The sequence below is a fragment of the Artibeus jamaicensis genome, unplaced genomic scaffold, assembly GCF_021234435.1.
Source record: "Artibeus jamaicensis isolate MK-2021 breed Jamaican fruit bat unplaced genomic scaffold, CSHL_Jam_final contig_1127, whole genome shotgun sequence".
Taxonomy (NCBI): domain Eukaryota; kingdom Metazoa; phylum Chordata; class Mammalia; order Chiroptera; family Phyllostomidae; genus Artibeus; species Artibeus jamaicensis.
In genome coordinates, this window is record NW_026521219.1 from 2,470,726 (window position 1) to 2,489,460 (window position 18,735).

General features: G+C 38.6%; 1 protein-coding gene across 1 annotated transcript in view; it reads left to right on the forward strand.

Annotated features, from left to right (window-relative positions):
• Window positions 1-14,476, forward strand: part of CD109 (CD109 molecule) — a 118,796-nt gene extending 104,320 nt beyond the window's left edge. The window contains exons 29-33 of the mRNA XM_037147406.2: window positions 597-662; window positions 3,369-3,511; window positions 5,180-5,327; window positions 7,008-7,110; window positions 9,556-14,476. Of these exons, the coding sequence (XP_037003301.2) occupies window positions 597-662; window positions 3,369-3,511; window positions 5,180-5,327; window positions 7,008-7,110; window positions 9,556-9,731 (636 nt within the window). The 3' untranslated portion in view covers window positions 9,732-14,476. The remainder of the gene's footprint in view (window positions 1-596; window positions 663-3,368; window positions 3,512-5,179; window positions 5,328-7,007; window positions 7,111-9,555) is intronic.
• The last annotated feature ends 4,259 nt before the right edge of the window (window positions 14,477-18,735 follow it).

Consider the following 18,735-nt stretch of genomic DNA (forward strand, 5'->3'; position numbering starts at 1 on the left):
CAAAGACCACATTCTTTTCAGCTCACCACACGTCTTCATTGGAGAATTGATAAAATCAGTAGTAGAATTCTTCCTTTGAAATGAAGTAAAGAGTCTATGCTAGACCCTAACTTTATCCTCCTGGGTAACCTTGTGGGAGCTTGAGGGTAAGGGATGAAAGTGATAATTTCAAGACTGGAAATGGAGTTATGAGAAAGGAAAAAGAAGGAATAAACTTAATCACAGGCACCGATGATGTGTCACTGTGTTCTCGGCAAGGTCTGGGGGGATTAGGCCCCAGCTAAGGGAGGTTAGCAGAGAGAGATGACTGGCTCCTGTCTTTCATGCATCGGCCCCTATGGAAGGCAGTCCTGTCCATGGCATTGACTTTCCTTCCTAGGGGGCAGGAGGGCGTGTGGGGAGTGCTCACTTGCTCTGCCTTCCCCTCTAAGGTGGTTGACCCACAGCTTTGGGCAGGGGAGGCCACGTAAAGTTTTTAGAACTTTCTACAGATGGCTTACACTCCTGATGAGGGATGACTGCTCTCCTGTGCTACCCAGAAGGGCCTAGAGATGGAAAATTAGCCTCATTCACTTTTCCCTCCCACCTTTATTCAGCTTGCTGCGGTAGAGCCAACTGAAGTTAATATTTCTGCAAATGGTTTTGGATTTGCTGTTTGTCAGGTATGTAATAATGTTAGGTTTTGTTTAGCTAAATATGACTTGGTATAACAATTCTTTGGTTTGGGTCAGTGCTAAATCTTCAACCTAGACAATGTATAAAATCCTTAATGAATTATTTCTGTGACTTAGGCCAGATAAATCACTCTTTTAAATAAAAGGTATTAGAGCTGTGATTAGCTGGTGAGTGGGCAGCAACTCTGTGGATGGATAATCTATTGGAAAAATATTTCTTGGCTATTATGTGCTTTCTGAAGTGAGGATTAAAATTCCCTAATATTATTAATGTGAATTCTTGTGCACTTCCACTTTGTTTTATCAAAATTCAGCTCATAATTAAAATACTATGATGCATAGTATTGCATCAAGATAAAATGAAACAAATATGCATTTTACTTACAACTTAATATTCATCTAATGATATAAAGGTCAACATAGTGTTACAAGTCATTGATCTTAATATAGGAAATGTGTCTTTTAATGTAAAATCTTCTATAATAGCAAGTGAAACCATTAGGGCAGGGCATTTTTTATGCTCTGGTATAGGAGGAAAATCCAAAGAAATCTACCTTTTATGGTACAGTAGGGGTTAGAATAAAATGGAAGTAGTGTGAAAATATTGAATGAAATAATTATTATACTAAATAATATATGAAAATCATAGGGACTGAAAATCTTAGTAGAAATTTAACATAATATGTGATAGGACCAAAAATGATTCTGTGTTTGATTAGAAAAACACAAACCAAGCAAACCCTGAAAGAATTACTGAGAAAATTAAAAAGTAACTATTATAGACAAGAGCTACTTTTTAAAAAATCAGAACAACTATTCTAGACAAGGGAACCGGTATACTTAGTAAGTAGGGTGGAAGGTCGGGTATAATTTGGGAACTTCCAAAGAATTTTAAGATGATTTTTCTAATACTTAGAACAAGTGAATTTTTTTTAAATCAAGGGAAAATAATCACAGTTAAAAGGAATGGTATTCAATGAAAAAGATTGAAAGAGAAAAGAGTAACTAATTTGTATTGGTCTTTACTGAAAAAGACCATGTGAAAATTCTCATTCTTAAACTATATTTCTTTTTTTCCACTTTTTTTATTATTGTTCAAGTACAGTTGTCTCCATTAACCTATATTTCAATGCAAACGGTAAATCTAAAAGCAAAACACAGAATATTTTAGATACAATTGAAAAATTGTATATGTATACTTAAGCCACCAAATTGGTTGAAATTCATTCTTGACAAACTAAATGTAGATAAATTACTGAAGCCAAATGATTTTTACTTGAGATTCGAAGGGCACAGCAGTAAATATGGCACCTACTGGTCAGAATGTTTGTCAGTCCAATGTCAGTATCAACGTGCAGAAAACAAAAGGTAGGGACCAGAGGTACTTCTTGCGATGGAGAAAAACATTGCAAAAGGTGGGTCACCCAGCGATAGGTATGGAGATTTCCCTTAGTTGGTATTTTTGTAAGTGCCCTGGACAAAGAAGGGCAAAGAAAACTCTCTGCACCCTCGGGCTGTCAGCCTGCTGAGAAAGCAACCAAAATTTGGTTTTAAAATTTGGTTTTAAAAAAACGAGTAAATTCACAATGGGTACTAGAGATTTAGTTGTGTGTGTGTGTGTGTGTGTGTGTGTGTGTGTGTGTGAGATTTAAATATAAGTAAAAAAAATACACAATGGGAAGAAGTCTCATGAACCTTGGCATCAAAAAAAGTGGAAGAGGTAAAAAATTTAGATTCCAGTTCAACTTGACATGAGGTATGCCTGGAAAATTTTGAATATATTCCCAAGCTTCTGATCCTAGGATCCCTTTGAGGAAAAGGGTGCTCACACTCCATTGGTGTTCACGGACACAGAGAATATATATGCTGAAAAAGATCCAGTTGACTTGATAACCATCATTTAATTTATCACCTTTGAAAAATGTTGTGTGATTAATCCTGGCTGGTGTGGGTCAGTGAATTGACCAAAGGGTCACTGGTTTGATGCCAAGTCAGGGTATATGCTTGGTTTGCATGTCAGGTCCCAAGTGGGGGGCACTTGAGAGGCAACTGCATATTGACATTTTTCTCACTCTCTCTCACCCTCCCTTTCCCTTTCTAAAAATAAGTAAGTAAGTAAGTAAGTAAATAAATAAATGGATAAATGGATAAATAAATAAATAAAACCATTAAAAGAGAGAACAAAAAAAGAAAAACGTTGTGTGATCAAAAAGAATCCTTAGCAGTTGAACAGGTTTCTGCTCAGCTGAGGCTCTTAGCTGTTTTAGTTTTGACTTATCTTAGAATTTCTTAACTTTCCAGTTTGTGAAAAATGACTTCAGATGGGCAGCAGAGCTTAAAAATTAGTGGATACTCTCAAGAAAGTTGGCAGTAGTTTTGCTTTTCCCCTCTATGGAATGTTTTATGTTTTTGAAAAAAAAAACATACCCATGAATATCATTCATGATAGTCTGTGACATCAGTTTTGGAATGTTCCCTAACTATTTTCTCAATTTAAAAAATCATTTTTCGTGAACTTTTATAACATTGCTTGTTAATAGTGATACTTCATTAACTAGTAAAACGAATATTTTTCTAGGTTGGAGGTTGTGAATGTAGTTGAGAATTCTTAACACTTAGAATACATAATGATGGCAATGTATTGCTAATAATTTATTGCTAATTTATTATTTATGCTAACTTGTCATTTTGCAGCTAAATGTTATTTATAATGTGAAAAATTCGGAGTCTTCCAGAAGACGAAGATCTGCCCCAAATCAAGAGGCCTTTGATTTAGATGTTGCTGTAAAAGATAACAAAGATGATATCAACCACTTGAATTTGAATGTGTGTACAAGGTGGGTATCTATTTAAGTCTCCCCTCCTCCTCTTTCCCTTTTAAATATAAGATTTGTAGATTTAATTGTTTATATTTATCTAACTTTATCAATATGTAAAGAGTTACATTTAACAAAGATTTCAGTTATGCATTACACTTTTTTTTACTTTACTTTGTATTGTTTTTTTATTACCATTTATCACTTCATACCCTCTTGCATTACACTATAGATTATAGACTGGAAATACATGAACTACTAATTATATTTAAGAATGTCTCATTGTGTCCAAAATTATTTACAAGTTTTCTATGTATTCATAACAAATTTGTATAGAAAAAATTAATAAAACTAAGGTCTAATTGATGAAAACTGGAAATTAACCAATCATGTTTAATACATCCAAATTGGTGTTTCTTGTTAGTTTTCTTTAGTTATACTTTTAATTCAACACTTCAGAAGAGCAGGCAAATTCAATGAAGAGAGTAGTTTTTTAGACATAGTGAAAATATTCCAGTGTAGAAGATCCACACCTTGGATAACAGGGTGCTCACAGCTGCTGGGAGCGCTCACTGAGGTAAATTTGGTTTGTGTCCAAAGCCTCTGAGGGTGTTGTTGAGTCGTAAGGAAAAGGGATGCACCTTGAACCTGCTGATGTGAGAGAAGCGGGGCCTGCAAAGCTGCCTTCCTCAGCTTTCCTGGTCATTTGCTCACACACACAAAGCTGAGAGCAACTCCTTTAGAAAGTTCTCGAATCGAGAGACTGTACGGTTGGGACAGGCAGTGAGCAGTTGCGCCGGTGGCTTCTCCATCGGTCATGTTCGGCAGGTGTGGGTTCCCTGCTCTGAAAAGCAGGATTTTCTAGCAGCCCTGCTGGGTTCACTGTGCGAAAGGACAATGGAACTAACTTCCCAGAGTTTGATCCTTTCCCACTGGAGTCAGACTCCTTTCCATAACCACGCTTGGCTCTTCCTGCTCCAAACAGAAAGCTCTTGCCAGCTATTCATTTTAGAAAAATATTTATTTTAAAGGGGACAGAATGCTGTTGGTGCCCAGGTGCTTTGATGCTCACATTGTATACAACAGGGTGAGAGGACTATGCAGTGTGATAAAATTTTCCGAGGCTTGTCATTCTCTCAAAGTGGCCAAAGAAAACACCAGATGTGCTCTGAGTATGCGGGAGAACAAAGGGAAGGACTCACCCTCTTTTTCTAAAGCCAGATGAAGAAAAGGTTGCTAAAGACTTGGCCGGGGTCTGCTGCTAAGTGGTCAAGTGATGCCTCTGTTTCGGTTCCTGGCTTTCAGCTGGAACCTTTGGGGCCGTCAGCGTTTGAGAAAGGGAAATGTGAGATTCAGTTTGGAACCACCACTAGAAAACAGAGCTGCCTGCTGAACAGGCGCCCAGGCTGTGCCTGGCACGGCCCACAGGCACAGCCTGTTACACACAGGCATTTCATACCGTCCTTCAGGTGAGCACAGGGTAATGTCATTAGTCCTCCTGCTGCTGAGAGTTCCAAGACTTTCACACCTGGAAGGGAAGGATTACCTGTTTTACAGTTTCTGTAGACACTTTTACATATTTTAACAAAATGGTAATATTTGGAATGACACCTGGCCGTTTTCATTTTTCTATGAAGATAATTTGCCAACAGATTCCATTTTTTCTTCCATTCTGTCCCTTTGGTTCAGGTTTTTGGGCCCAGAGCGAAGCGGCATGGCCCTCATGGAAGTGAACCTCCTCAGCGGCTTCACTGTGCCTTCGGGCACGGTCCCCCTGAGCGAGATGGTGAGGAAGGTGGAGCACGACCAGGGGAAACTCAGCCTGTACCTGGATTCTGTAAGTAGCAAACCTGAGTTGCACGCAGGTGGCCCCGGACAAAGCTACCATTTGTTGTGTTTGAAGCCTCCCTTACTTGCCACATGTTTTCTTTGATTCATTGTTTCAGCTTTTTGTGTCTCTGAGTGGCAACCATGTGTTTGTCCTCACTAATAAGACATTGTTATAAAATTAGTTTAAAAATAATTACTATTAATGATGACCCCAGTGAAAGTCTTGGTAACCAAATTATTATTTTATGCCAGATATAACATATACAGAAACTGCCGTCCTAGAGTTTTAAAAATTAAATTTAGTTCTCTATTGGAGAAGCCTTCCCCCACCTCAGGGACTTGCTCGACATATTTGTTTAAATACTCATGATGAAAGCTTTAATTACATGTTTTAAAATGCTTTTATGAAGCTCTAAATAAATTCCAAGTAGGTTACTATTCCTACATTGAAGTTATGTGCTTAAATCATAGAAGAATATTTTTAGACCTTTGGTCTTTACACATAATTATTATATAATTTTCATACATCCCATTGCAATATGAAAATTACTGACCCAAGAATAAGGTACATAAAATATGTGAGAATAATGTAAGCAAAAGAATTCAAGACTTGTTATATCTATCTCAGACCTGCTGGTGTATAAGTTTACTCTTTTCTTCTAATTTCTCTGTGAAATCCATAGGTTGAATTGAAACTGAGTTCTAAGTGTTCTTAGGATTTTGTGTTACATGTGGGGAATATGTATGTTTTGTATTCCATCCAGTTTTGCCAAGTTTGAAACAGAAATATTGCTTTAGGAATATATCTACTTTTAAAAAGCTAGTTCCTGAATGTTCTCATTGTTTTAAGGCTTCAAAAATCAGTCTGGTTAAAAACCTGTTAAAATTAATTCAGGATCTCTAGAATTCTTTTGCTCGCCAGTAATTTTCATATGTTAAATACTGCTTGAAAGCCACAGGACTGATTTGGAACTTGAAAAACGAGTTTAAGGTTTTTATTTAATAATGTAATTGGTTTTGGAGTTTGTCCTGTACCTGTGCTGTTCTTGTGAACAGTTATCTTAATTTGAATGTCCATTATGTTTCAACAGATTTATTTGTATTTTCATTTACTGCTTATTGATGCATGATGGAATTCTAGAAGGAATTTATCGGTTTCAGATTCCTCAATTAGTCTTTTTGCCAGAGTGGTATAAGCTGCTTCTCCTAGAGGCAAGGAGGCTGGCCTTTTGTACTTCAATTCAGTCAGTTATTGGTTGTGGGGTGCACCTGTCCACCCTGGGTTCACCTCACTTACTGGGAGAAGTGGCTCCTATGAGCTGAGGGCAATTCTCTGGTGAAGGGGGTGCTGGGAGCCGTCCGCAGCAGTGGCCGCAGGTGCACTGCCCGAGGCAGGGGATCTGGGCGGGGCACTAGGCCCAGGAGCATGCACCCGGGGGCTTGTTCCTTACTTGACCACTCAGTATCTGTCCCTTTCAGTAAGATGAAGTAGGAACAATGCCTGCCCAGTAAGGATAGTTTTATGAGTTAAATGAGATAATTTATATAAAGTGCTTACTACAGTATGGGGCATGTAGAGGTGCTACCTAAATGTTAGTTTCTATATCTGTTTCCTAAAATGATAAGTTTTAGTTTCTCATGAACACATAGTCTGCCACTTCCTTAAAGGTCTTTTGTATTTTTCAAGGTAAATGAAACCCAATTTTGTGTCGATATTCCTGCTGTGAGAAACTTTAAAGTTTCAAATACACAAGATGCTTCTGTGTCCATAGTGGATTACTATGAACCAAGTAAGTGTGTTTTGAAGCTTCTATTACTTTAGGAGTTAAGCCAGGCATTCATTCACTCATTCATTCATTCAAAGAGGTGACCAACTGCATTGGTTTTTGCGTTGGGGGCATATTATTGGGGGAAGTCTAGGAGGTGGCGGAGCAGAAGGCAAGCTCTCTATTTAAATGAAGACAACTGATCATTTACAAAGGTCACATGAGAGCATTTAGCATAGGTTTTTAAAAAGTCATGCTTTTGCTCATAATGTTTTAGGTTTTCAACTCACAATTCCAAAATTTACAAAGAAAAATGACATAGAGAGTCCAGTTATGTTTAGTTTCCAAGGTTTTGCCCCTATTCCAGGCACCCATTCTGCCTGGCTTTTGTTTTAAACTGGGGCTTCTTCAGGACAGGACATGAACATCTTCTCTAATTTTACTGGTAACTTCTTACTTTATGAAATGTTGGAAGTATACGATGTGAAAGTAGAGATCTGATTTGGAGATCATCTAATTAATGAGGGTGAGTCTATATTCAGTCGCAGTGACTTTTTGTGGCTGTGTGACCTCCAGGCTGATATTTCACCCTGTAATAAGACTTACCCTGAAAAACATTCCTGGTGGCTTAAAATCATCAGAATGCACAAGAATCATGAGCTTTTTTGTGTACGTTAGGTAGTTGTAGACATTGCACTTTAAAATAGGATATTGTTGACATTATTAGTACTGTATTTTTAGGACTATAAGACACACCTAGGTTTTAGAGGAGGAAAATAGGAAAAAAAATTTTGAAGCAAAAAAAATGTGGTAAAATATTTAATAACCTGTGACCTGGCTCCACCGCCACCCCTCCACCCCTGCCCCAGTGAGCCAGGTGAGCTACATTTGGACTATAAGATGAACCCCTGTTTCCTTCCAAATTTGGGGGGGGGAGTGCATCTTACAGTTCCCCAAATACGATAGTTTCCGACCGAGTATTCTTTTAAAATTAAGGTGTAGTGCCAGTTCCCTCTCCTAAATCAACAAGCCAGTTTCTCTCCTCTTTTGTCTCCTGGTGGAATTGGGAAGAGCATTCAGTCTGGTTCTTGTGGGACATTTGGGGGAAACACTGATGATGTTTTTTTTTCCTGGTTTAGGAAGGGTGGGATATACTGTGGAGACTCAGGAGAGTACCTGGTTACCAACCTGGTTATTTAACCTAGTTGCAGAATTCTCCAGTTGATGTTTTTAGGTATATGGAGAACATTTTAAATGTTTAAGAAACAAAAAAAAGGTTCAGTGTATGTAAATCTTTTGTGGAAAACAACTTATTTATGAGGGACACATTTTAAAATGAACATTTGAGGAAGATCAGAATAATAAAATCTAACAACCCATTTTTTAAAAATTCCAAAGTTAAAAAACATATTTATAACATTACAACATTGAAAACTCATGAAGAAATTTGAGTACAGAATTTTTAAAAATGTAAAAATTAAAATCACTTGTTTTATAGTAGGTTTATTATAGAGTTATAAGTGCTTCGTATAGTTTTTTCATATTGGCTTATCTAAGAAAATTTACTAAAACTGAATAGTTTTTAGAGATTATATGCTCAATTTATTTTATTCTCTAAAAATTTATTTACAATTAATAGTGGGTACTTAATGTTTTAAAGCAACGATTTTCAATGTTTTTGATATCATGGCACACATAAACTAATTACAAAAATTCTGCAGCACATGAAAAATATACTTTTTGCCCATCTGACCAAAAATAGAGGGGTAATTTTGTTTCCTTCACATTGGAGGGCTATTGCTGTGTTGGTTGTTGTCATTATTTTTTCATTTGACAGTCAAAGGGAAGAGCGGTCAGTGCCCCTGACTAAATAGTCAGGTATTGCATGCTTTATAAACTCTTGCAGCCCAACAGTTGAAAATTGCTCTTTTAAAGCCTTGAAACAACACATTGCATAAACAGAGTTTTCTTCATATTTTTGTATGTTAAAATAAAGCCCATGGTAAATATCTCTTTTTGAAGACATTAATTTATTTTCCAATTACAGCATACAATACAAATATCTCTCTTTTCAGTAGTTCTAATGATCAGAACCTTACTTGAATGCGTAGGAAACGTCACCCTGAAACAAGCCCTTGAGGAGGCGAAACAACCCTCAATTTAAAATCTCCCGCGGTCCACGCTCTCGCTGTGCCCGCCCTCGAAGCGCGCAGCTGCAGGCTATTTTCCCTCTTTCCGCGCCGGCCAACTGCGGGTGGGGGATAGATCGGACTGAACGCATTGTTTCTCTCTTGGATTTGGTTAGTAGTTGGGGCCCCTTGGAGCGTTTCAGTTGTTTCTTGTAAAGAAAAATAAAATTATATGGAGAATGGAAAACTCAGAAAAGTGTACTGAAATGCTTTTAAGTTTTGGCAAAGCGAAGGTTTCTGAACAAGGGAGATGTGTACACTGATCTCCGTCTCTGAACAGGGCGGCGAGCGGTGAGAAGTTACAACTCCGAGGCGCAGCTGTCCTCCTGTGACCTCTGCGGAGACTCCCACAGCTGCGGTCACTGCGGGAATGGAGCATCGGCCTCCCTTCCTCACTCGTCAGTCCTTTTCGTCTCCTGTTCCCTGCTTCTGTTCTCTCTGCAGCATCGGCTGTGATTCCCGTTTTAAGGACTCCATGTAACACATTTCCAGAAGTCACACGTGATTGTCTTATTTTCATAACCAAATATTGCTTCTGTTTTGAAAAACAATTTTTTTCTTTTTATGAGGTTGATGGGGATGGTGTACAATAGGTCCTAGTATGTATGTCTGCATAGATTTTTCTCCTGACTTCTGTGTGGAACAAAATTCAGAATCATTGCAGTTGTATAGCTTTATTTTTCCCTCTTAAAATATTTTAGAGTTTTTTGGGGAGGTGTTGGTTTCTCCAGAATAAATGTGTTAGTTTAGATACATTATTCTTTTCATTTCCAGAAGAAATGAGGTTCCTAAACATTATTAAACATCAGTCTTTTCTTTAATATTGATAACTCAAAAATAAAAGGCCAAAGTGAGAGGCATAAGCATTTATTTGAGATCAAAAAGAATAGTTATTTGGAAAGCACAGATTCAGGCAGAAGCCCAAATAGTGTTTGGATTAGGAGGCAGTGACAAGAGATATTTTTGAGAAAGGAAAGGAAAACAATGACATCACTAGAAAGAAGGCACGTCTATTGATGCCGATAGCTAACATAGTGATGTTAATTCTATGTTTTTAAGTTTTCAGTCCAGTAGGCCATGAGTCTGGTAGTCATAAGAGCTGCTTTCTGGTTGTCCTTATAGACCCAGTGTTGCTTTAGGCCCAGTCTGAAGGTTATTTTGCCCTGTTTTAACATTCCAAAGATTTGAGGCATCAGACTTGCAGGGCAGTCCCCTGGGATGGCAGCTCTGAGTCCATTTTAAAGTATTAAAGACAAATTTCCTAGGACTCGGGAGAAGGAAACCCGAATGAGGAGCTTGCTCTGTTCCCTTTCCACATCCACCTTAACCTTACTGTCCACTCCCCCACCCACAGTGGTCTTCGTGTGCCCTTTGTAATTGAATATCACATCCCTCTCTTTAGAAGGTAGGTGGTGATTTTTTTTAAGCAAAATGGTGGTTTTCCATTCCACGTGAAACCACATACCTTTACTTTTCCTCTATTTTTCTTCTGGAAAGAAGAATGAGAGAGGGAATGTGTTTTCCTGTCCTTTGCTGGTGGGTTTGGAGCTTAAGGCCTGTACAGAAAACTGCCTTAAAGGGGCCCTGGGTGTGCTGCTCTCCTCACTTCCTCAGCTCCACACTTGGGCTCTGTTTCAGGGGGAGGGTTGGAATGCATTGCAATATGTGCCTTATGTGACTTAGACTAGAAGATCTTGGACCAGGAGGCACAACTTTGCTAGTAATGGGGATGATAAGCCAGGGGGATCACAAAATCCTATATAAGACACAGCAGACTGACCTCTCTGGTCTGAGAAAGAAGCTGAGGTTTTATGGGGACCAGAGGGTCTTGACGTGATGGCTGGGGCTGAAGTACCACAGGGCATGCCCTGGGGTCCTGGGCAGCTCTTTTGGGCTCAGGTGTCTGGGTGTCAGACCGCCAGCTGTCCAGTGAATCTCACTGGACGTCTAATGCTCATTGCGAATCTTTAAGAAGGTCCTGAACTTTGAGTGTCTGAATCATTGTTTACCCTGCATTCTGAAGGATAATATTCATTTATCTGGGTGAACATTGTAAAGGAAAATTCCTTTGTTTTTTCTTTTCTCATTTTTCTCTATTTCTTCCTTCTGTCTTCCTTCCTTTCTTTTCTTCCTTTCTACATTCCCTTCTAAATAGGTTAAAACATACTAGAAACATCAAAAACAAAGATCTTTTACCAAGTCTAAGAATACTTTAATCTTACTCCCTAACTCCACAGCATACCTCTCAAGGGGATGTGGGAAAAATGATTGCTGTGGGCTCCAAGGAGCCTACATGACAATATTTTCAACTTTTTAAAAACAAATCTACCAAAGTATACAAATGTATCTTTTAAAAAGAATTTTATTTTTAGTGATTTTAAGAAATTACAATGCAGTGGATATTCATGTCATTGCTTATGAACATTTTGGATACCAAAGAAGAAATCACCAGCATTCAGTGTTTTAAAGCTTGAAATCTCTGTATGGAAAAAAGATTCTCACACATGGTCTGTGGAGAGAAAGTTAAATATCAAACAAATACTTTTTTGCATTTTTTTCAAGTGGGGAAAAGTTCTGTCACACACCTTGGAACCACTCTGATCTAAAATAAGCACTTATGTTTGGGCCTCTGTGTGGTGTTTTTGGCCTTCACACCCCAGGGCTTTCTGAGAAATGAGAGTAACTTACAGCGAAGCAGGTGATGGGGTGTTTGCAGAGATGCCTCCGCACCCGCCCTGCCCAGGGAGCCTCATGCTGACTCTCAGGACCTTATAACCTTCAGTAGGTAATTTATACAGACCTTTTACTGTAGTAGACTAGGAAACACTGGAATGGAATCTTTTTTAGACCCTATTTTCTCATTTAAAAACCAGGACTCTATCACATTTTTGTGAAGTTCTTCAGATTTTCAGGTGAAAAACTCATCTTGTAACTCATCTCTTTTTATTATAAATTTATTAAAAAGGAGGTGGAGGGGGGAAGGGGAAAAAGAGGAGAAAGGGCCGGTTAGCTCTGCCTCATGGTACTTGGGGCTGTGGCGGAGAGGCCTGGTCCTCTTCCTCCTCCATGTCTTAGAGAACTTGCCAGCTTGCTACACATCGTGGGTTTGGATGAAAAGTCCCTAAAAAGCCACCAAAATAGGAGAAAAGGAGGACATGTAGTAGTGAAAATTGGTAGTATAGATTATTTTCTTCACGTGCTATGAGTAATAAAAACTCATTTTACCTTATGCTGAAACTCTTCTGTTCAGAATGCCATCAATTTCATTTATTGATAGGAACCAATATAAAGGCCCCTCTTCCCCCACTGACAGGGAACCTTATTAAGACATTAGCATACGTCACTTTGTTTTGAGTGGACAGTGGTTCCAGAGACTGAATGCTGGGAAAACTAGTGGCCAAACAATTCAAGAACAGAACAATGCTTTTATATCTGGTTTCACTATCTTACTACCTTCAGATACAATTCTGAAAAAGAGTTAAAGCTTATTAAAATATTCAGGGTCAATGAAATATTTCCTTTTATTGTCCTCTTATGCTTTATGTTTTCCATATGTTCTAACAACAATATCTTTGGTTTACTATCTTGATTATAGTAAAATTTGAGGAGCATTGTGCTAATATAAAATCCAGATATATAGCTATAATATTGCCTAACAGTTTGTTACTTATATGCAATACTATATCCTACATGCACACATTTTCGGAATTGTAGATAGCATAATTTTCCCTGCTCCCATCCTTTTCAGCCTGCATATAGTTATTTTTTAAAGTTATACTTAACCCTAATTTTTGTTTATGTCAAATATAGTTATAAATAGTCTGGCAATATAACACCTATTATCTTTATTTTGATGTCATTGATTTATTTCATTAGACATTTCTGGCTGTCTTATGACATTTTTAAAAAATTGGAGCTATGATTTTTTTCTTTGCCACTTTTAAAAGAATCCGTCGTATTTTAACATGTCGGCATATTAATCGTCTTTGTAATAGCCTTACAAATAAAATCATAGTTCCAAATTTTTATAATTTGATTTATTGAAGTTTAATATTAATTTCTGTAAAACTATGCTATAAATAGCTCCTTGACAAGGTTTCTTAACATAGGGATGACACATCTTTTGAGTTTGCCAAGTGTCTACTATAAATCCAGGTGCCATCGTATATTTATTATTGGATGCATCATTTTTCTTGCATATTGTAAATCCGAGACACTTATAGTAAGTGGACTCACTCTTGATTAAGCTTTAGAATTTTTATATTCTCTAAATAGAAGCTTCTGTTAAATAGAAGAGCATATTCCTCATTATTCTTTGTTTTCAAATTATAGTAAAACATAGCATTTGTAAAACTTAAAATTTTTCTATCTTCTATTCAGATGATATTCATGTTAACATTAAATAAGTCACATTGGGAGTAATTTGAGGTGCAATTATTTTTGTCACAACATTGAATAGAAGTCTGGTAGGTGACTTCAGGAAACTGAATAGTAAATACATGTTTTTAATTAAGTATGCATCAGTGGGAGTAGGCTTATTTTCAAATTATTGCTAGCCAGTCTGTTGTGTTCCAGGTGCCTCACCAGACAACAGTGCTCCATGGCGTCATTTCATAAAGTGTTGCCATTTCGACTCCGATTATGATTCTAACAGAGGAAAGTAGATATTTCTTAAGTGATGTTTGAGTTTCTCAGGCCAAAGGCTGCTGACAGTGGGTGTCTGTGTCTCTGTAATAGGGGTGATACTGATATATGTAGCTACATGTTTAAGAATAATTCTTTCTCAAGTCATGAGGCCACAATTTACCACTCTTCTGACCAACATATTGAATCCGTGGTAAAAGGCCGTTCTGTGTTCCATTTGTAGATCTTTGAGATTTACCTTTGATAGCTTCAATAAAATATGGCTCTACCCTGGTCCTTCAAGCTTTTATGTTTTGGATTTTTAGTTGGGTGCAGTTGATGTGGTAGAGTCAATGTCTTTTGTATACAGGAAGGTTTACGAAATAGTGCTCATAAATCCCCTATTTTGAGAAGCTGTTTTGCATATGAGATAAATATTATTGAAACATTATTTTCTCAGAAACTAAAGCTTTACATATTGATCAAGGTAATTCCAAAAGTTTAAATTTTAAATGTGTTGTTAATTGTACTCTATTATGTATTCAGCAAGAATCATGGCCTATCGATAAAACATTAAAAAATTCCCATCTGTTTAGTATCAGCGTTCTTTTTATTTTAGCTTCAATCATGCCTATAGCACACACCTCTCCCTGGAGCTGGTTCGTTGTGAGGAACGCGCTGTCTGCTGGTAGGTGAGAGTGGGTGTTGCTGGGTGAGGAGGCGGGGGCATGAGTGAGGGGAGAGGAGCTTGATTACGAACTGCTCTCACTTCCCTCCTTGGTCTTTGCTTTGGTGATGGAGTGGGTCTGTGGAGAGACAGTCGTATATACACATACAAATGTGAAGTGACAACTCATTCAACTTTGGTATATTATATGGAAATAAAGAAGTCACAGCTTGTGTACACAGGAAAATGGAGACATGGATTGTGGCACCTGTGGCGTGATACCAATACTTCAGGTACATTTTCTTGATTTCTACCCAGTGGGGTTTTTTTTTAACACTTCTGCTATGAATTTTCTGCGTTTCTGCAAAATGCTAAAGATAGTATAATGGTTCTCAGTTGGGGATGATTTTTGACCCCTAGGTGACCTTTTGAAATGTCTGGAGGTTGTTTTTGTTGTCACAACTGGAGGTGGTGCTACTGGCATCTAGTAGGTTGAGGCCAAGGATGCCCCTGAACACCCTACAATTTGCAGGACAGCCCAAAGCAAAGAGTGGTCTGGCCTAAGGTATGGGCAGTGCTTAGGATGAGAAACTAGCTAAATGCTCAGACTCTTGACCCACAAAAACTGAGAATTAATCGACACATTTTGTTTTAAACCAGTAAGTTTGTGATTTGTTAGGCAGCAAGAGAAAACTAATACACAAATTAAAAAATTCTGTTATACAGAGCTAATTTATTCCTGTCACACCTGGTGTGGCCATCTTCTCTGTAGCCGAGGGGCCTGGGAACACTTTCGCATTAGCCCTGGCGCCCTGCACGGCCTCCTGGGCCGCTGCCATTGAGTCGCCACACTGAGGAGGAGCTGCGCTCTCCGGAGTCCTCGTTGCTCTGGAGCTGCACTGACTTCCACTCTGAAGTGGGAGGTTTTTCTCTCCCTGACGCCGTGCTGCACTTCATCCCTTGGGTAGAGTGGTGTTAGGATGAAGGATGAAAGGCGGGGATGTTTGGCGGGTGAAACGATGTGGATGCTAACGTTTTTCTTCAAATATCTGAAAAGCTGCCACCTGCCAGCTCGCATTGCAGAATCATTACAGGTGGGAAGTTTGGGCCCTCTATTAGGAGGAATCAGATAGAACTGTTTCAGAAGGTGATGACTACATGGTCCCTAGACTTATTTAGCAGAGGCTGATGATCATTAGGGGCTGACATTTTTTAAATTGATATCTTACCCTTACTTTGTTTTTGCACCGAGTGTTAAAAATGGTAGAGGTAAAAGGGTTTCTACTTTAGCTCCTGTTACAGATTTAATTGTCGAAGTCCTACGAACCCTCAGTACCTCTGAACGTGACCCTATTTAGAAATGGGGTTGTTGCAGTGTGATTAGTTAAATGAGGTCACGCTAGGGTAGGATGGGTTGCTAATCCAGTAAGAATGGCTTCTTTTAAGATTATAAAACGTCCATGTGAAGACAGAGATGCATAGGGAGAAAACCATGTGACCACAAAGGCAGAGATGGTTTAGGTAGCCGCAAGCCCAGGAATGCCAAAGATTGCCAGCAAACCACCAGATGCTGGAAAGAGGCAAGGAGGGAGTCTTCTACAGGTGTCAGAGGTGAGCATGGGCTTGTTGAAACCTTGATTTCAGACATGTAGGCTACAGAACTGCCAGGTAATGGATTTCTGTTGTTTTAAGCTACCCGATTTGTGGTACTTTGTTGTGGCAGCCGCAAGAAACTAACAAAGCTCTGCCATGTTACTAAAACCCAAAGACACTGCATGCCTTGCACAAGTGCTACAATGTTTCTTCCCCTCCACAACTTTGTAGGATCAAAATTGGGACTTCTGCCTGGTGGGTAGCAGGCCCACAATAAACGTTATAGAATGAATAAATTCACCGCTTTACCTGGAGTTTAAATTCTAGCATGTTGATGGCTTTCCCAGCTCCAGCTTCCTGTCCTGTGCACCCGGTGCTGATGCTAAGCCCCCAACATTTCCCCTCTGCTCTCACCATTCCTGCCCCCATGCCTCCGCTCATAGCTGGGAAGACTGGAATTTCCATCCATTGTAGGCAATTTACTCTGAGTGTGTGCGTGTGTTTTAAAATAATCCCTGTTGGGGCAGTGCTGGCAAATAGAGTTCCTCTTGACTACCTCCTGAGATCATCTGATAACGACTGCCTGATGGGCTTCTGAGGCCACTTTGTGGACCCAGTGGGAGCAAAGCTGGAACCAGCTGTGGATATCTGCATGGGCGAGGCAGGCCCCACAGTGGTGCTGGAGCGGGGAGTTTGCATGCCTGACTTAAAGTCTGCCATGCACAATTTAGTATTTTATTATATTAGCTTGTACTATGAACTAATTGCTGTTATTGTTGTTGGTCCTGATTCGCTTACCATATTGTAAGCCTACAGTTACGAAATTTTCTGCCTTACATCATATACTCTCTTTATATTTGATATCTGTCATCTATTCCTATCATTTATATATCTCTATCTCCATATTTATGATAAATACTATCTAATGCACCTAGTGTATTATGTAGGCTCTGAACTATATATTTATACACAATAAAAAAAAAGTAAAATCAATGCATTAAAGGTCCTGGCAGTCTAAACAAATAAAAACAACTTTTTTCTTAAAGGGTTTGATTTTCCAGTTTTAGTTTTTTTTCTCTATAAGTTTCCATACATTTTATTTCTTAGCAACTGGTTAAAAGATATGAAGGAGCAGGAGAAATTATTAAGGCATATACGATAATTTGGTAAGTTGGTAAGTAAAAAAAATTCATGGTTTGAAGGTGGTTATTTTTCCCTTTCATTTGAAAGAAGCACACTGGAAAGAATATTTTCTCTGTTCTTGGGAAATTCAGCCTAGGTTTGTGTCCTTTTTTCTCATTAGCTTCTGAGAGTCCTATGCTCACTTTGAATACTGCCCCTCTCCTTGAGTTTCCCTGTATTTTGCTGATCAGAAGCAATGAGGAGCAGGTCTTGAAGGGCAGGATCATACTTCAGGTTTACATTTTCAGTATCTGTAGAGTTTGACATAGAGTAGATACTCAATCTGGTAGATTAAAAAAATTAAAATGAAAAAAATATATTTTATACATTTTATTATGCTATTACAGTTGACCCAGTTTTCTCCTCTTTGCCCCTCCCTGCCTGGTACCCCCATTTCATACAGTAATGCACCCTTCCTTAGTTCATGTCCATGGGTCACGCATATAAGTTCTTTGGCTTCTCCATTTCCTATACTGTTCTTAACCTCCCCTTGTCTATTTGGTACCTTCCAGTTTGTACTCCTTAATCCCTGTACCCCTCCCCCTCCCAGATGATAACCCTCCAAATGATCATCATATCTATGATTCTGTTCCTCATTCACTTGTTTGCTTTGTTTTTTAGATTCAGTTGTTGATTGATGTGTTGACATTTCTTTCTTTCTTTTTTAAATTATTGTTCAAGTACAGCTTTCTGTTTTTTATTCCCATCCCAGCCCCCCTCCCCCTCCCCCCGGAGTGCTCCCCACCTCCCTCCCATTTCCACCCCCCTTAGTTGTTGTCCATGTGTCCTTTATACTAGTTCCTGTAAATCCTTCCCCTTTTCCCCTGAAATTCCCTCCCCTCTGGTCACTGTCCCCTTGTTCTCTATTTCAGTGTCTTTGTTTTTATTTTGCTTGCTTGTTTGTTTTGTTATTTAGCTTCCTGTTAAAGGTGAGGTCATATGGTATATGCAGCAGAAAGAAGGAGCTCCTACCTTTTGCAATATTTGTTGACATTTTAATGTTCATAGTTTTTATCTTTTTCTTATATAGTTCCATTTAACATTCCATATAATAATATCTTGGTGATGATGAACTCCTTTAGTTTTACCTTCTCTGAGAAGCAGGTCCTTGCTTTACATTATTTTGAGTACTTCTTGCCAGTCCCTTCTAGCCTGCAGTTTCTTTTGAGAAGTCAGCTGATGGTCTCACGGGAACTCCTTTGTAGGTAACTCTGCTTTTCTCTTGTTGCTTTTAAGATTCTCTCTCTATCTTTAACCTTTGGTATTTTCATTATGATGTGTCTTGGTGTGGTCCTCTTTGGGTCCAACTTGTTTGAGACTCTCTGTGTTTTCTGGACTTGTATGACTATTTCCTTCACCAAACTAGGGAAGTTTTCTTTCATTATTTTTTCAAAT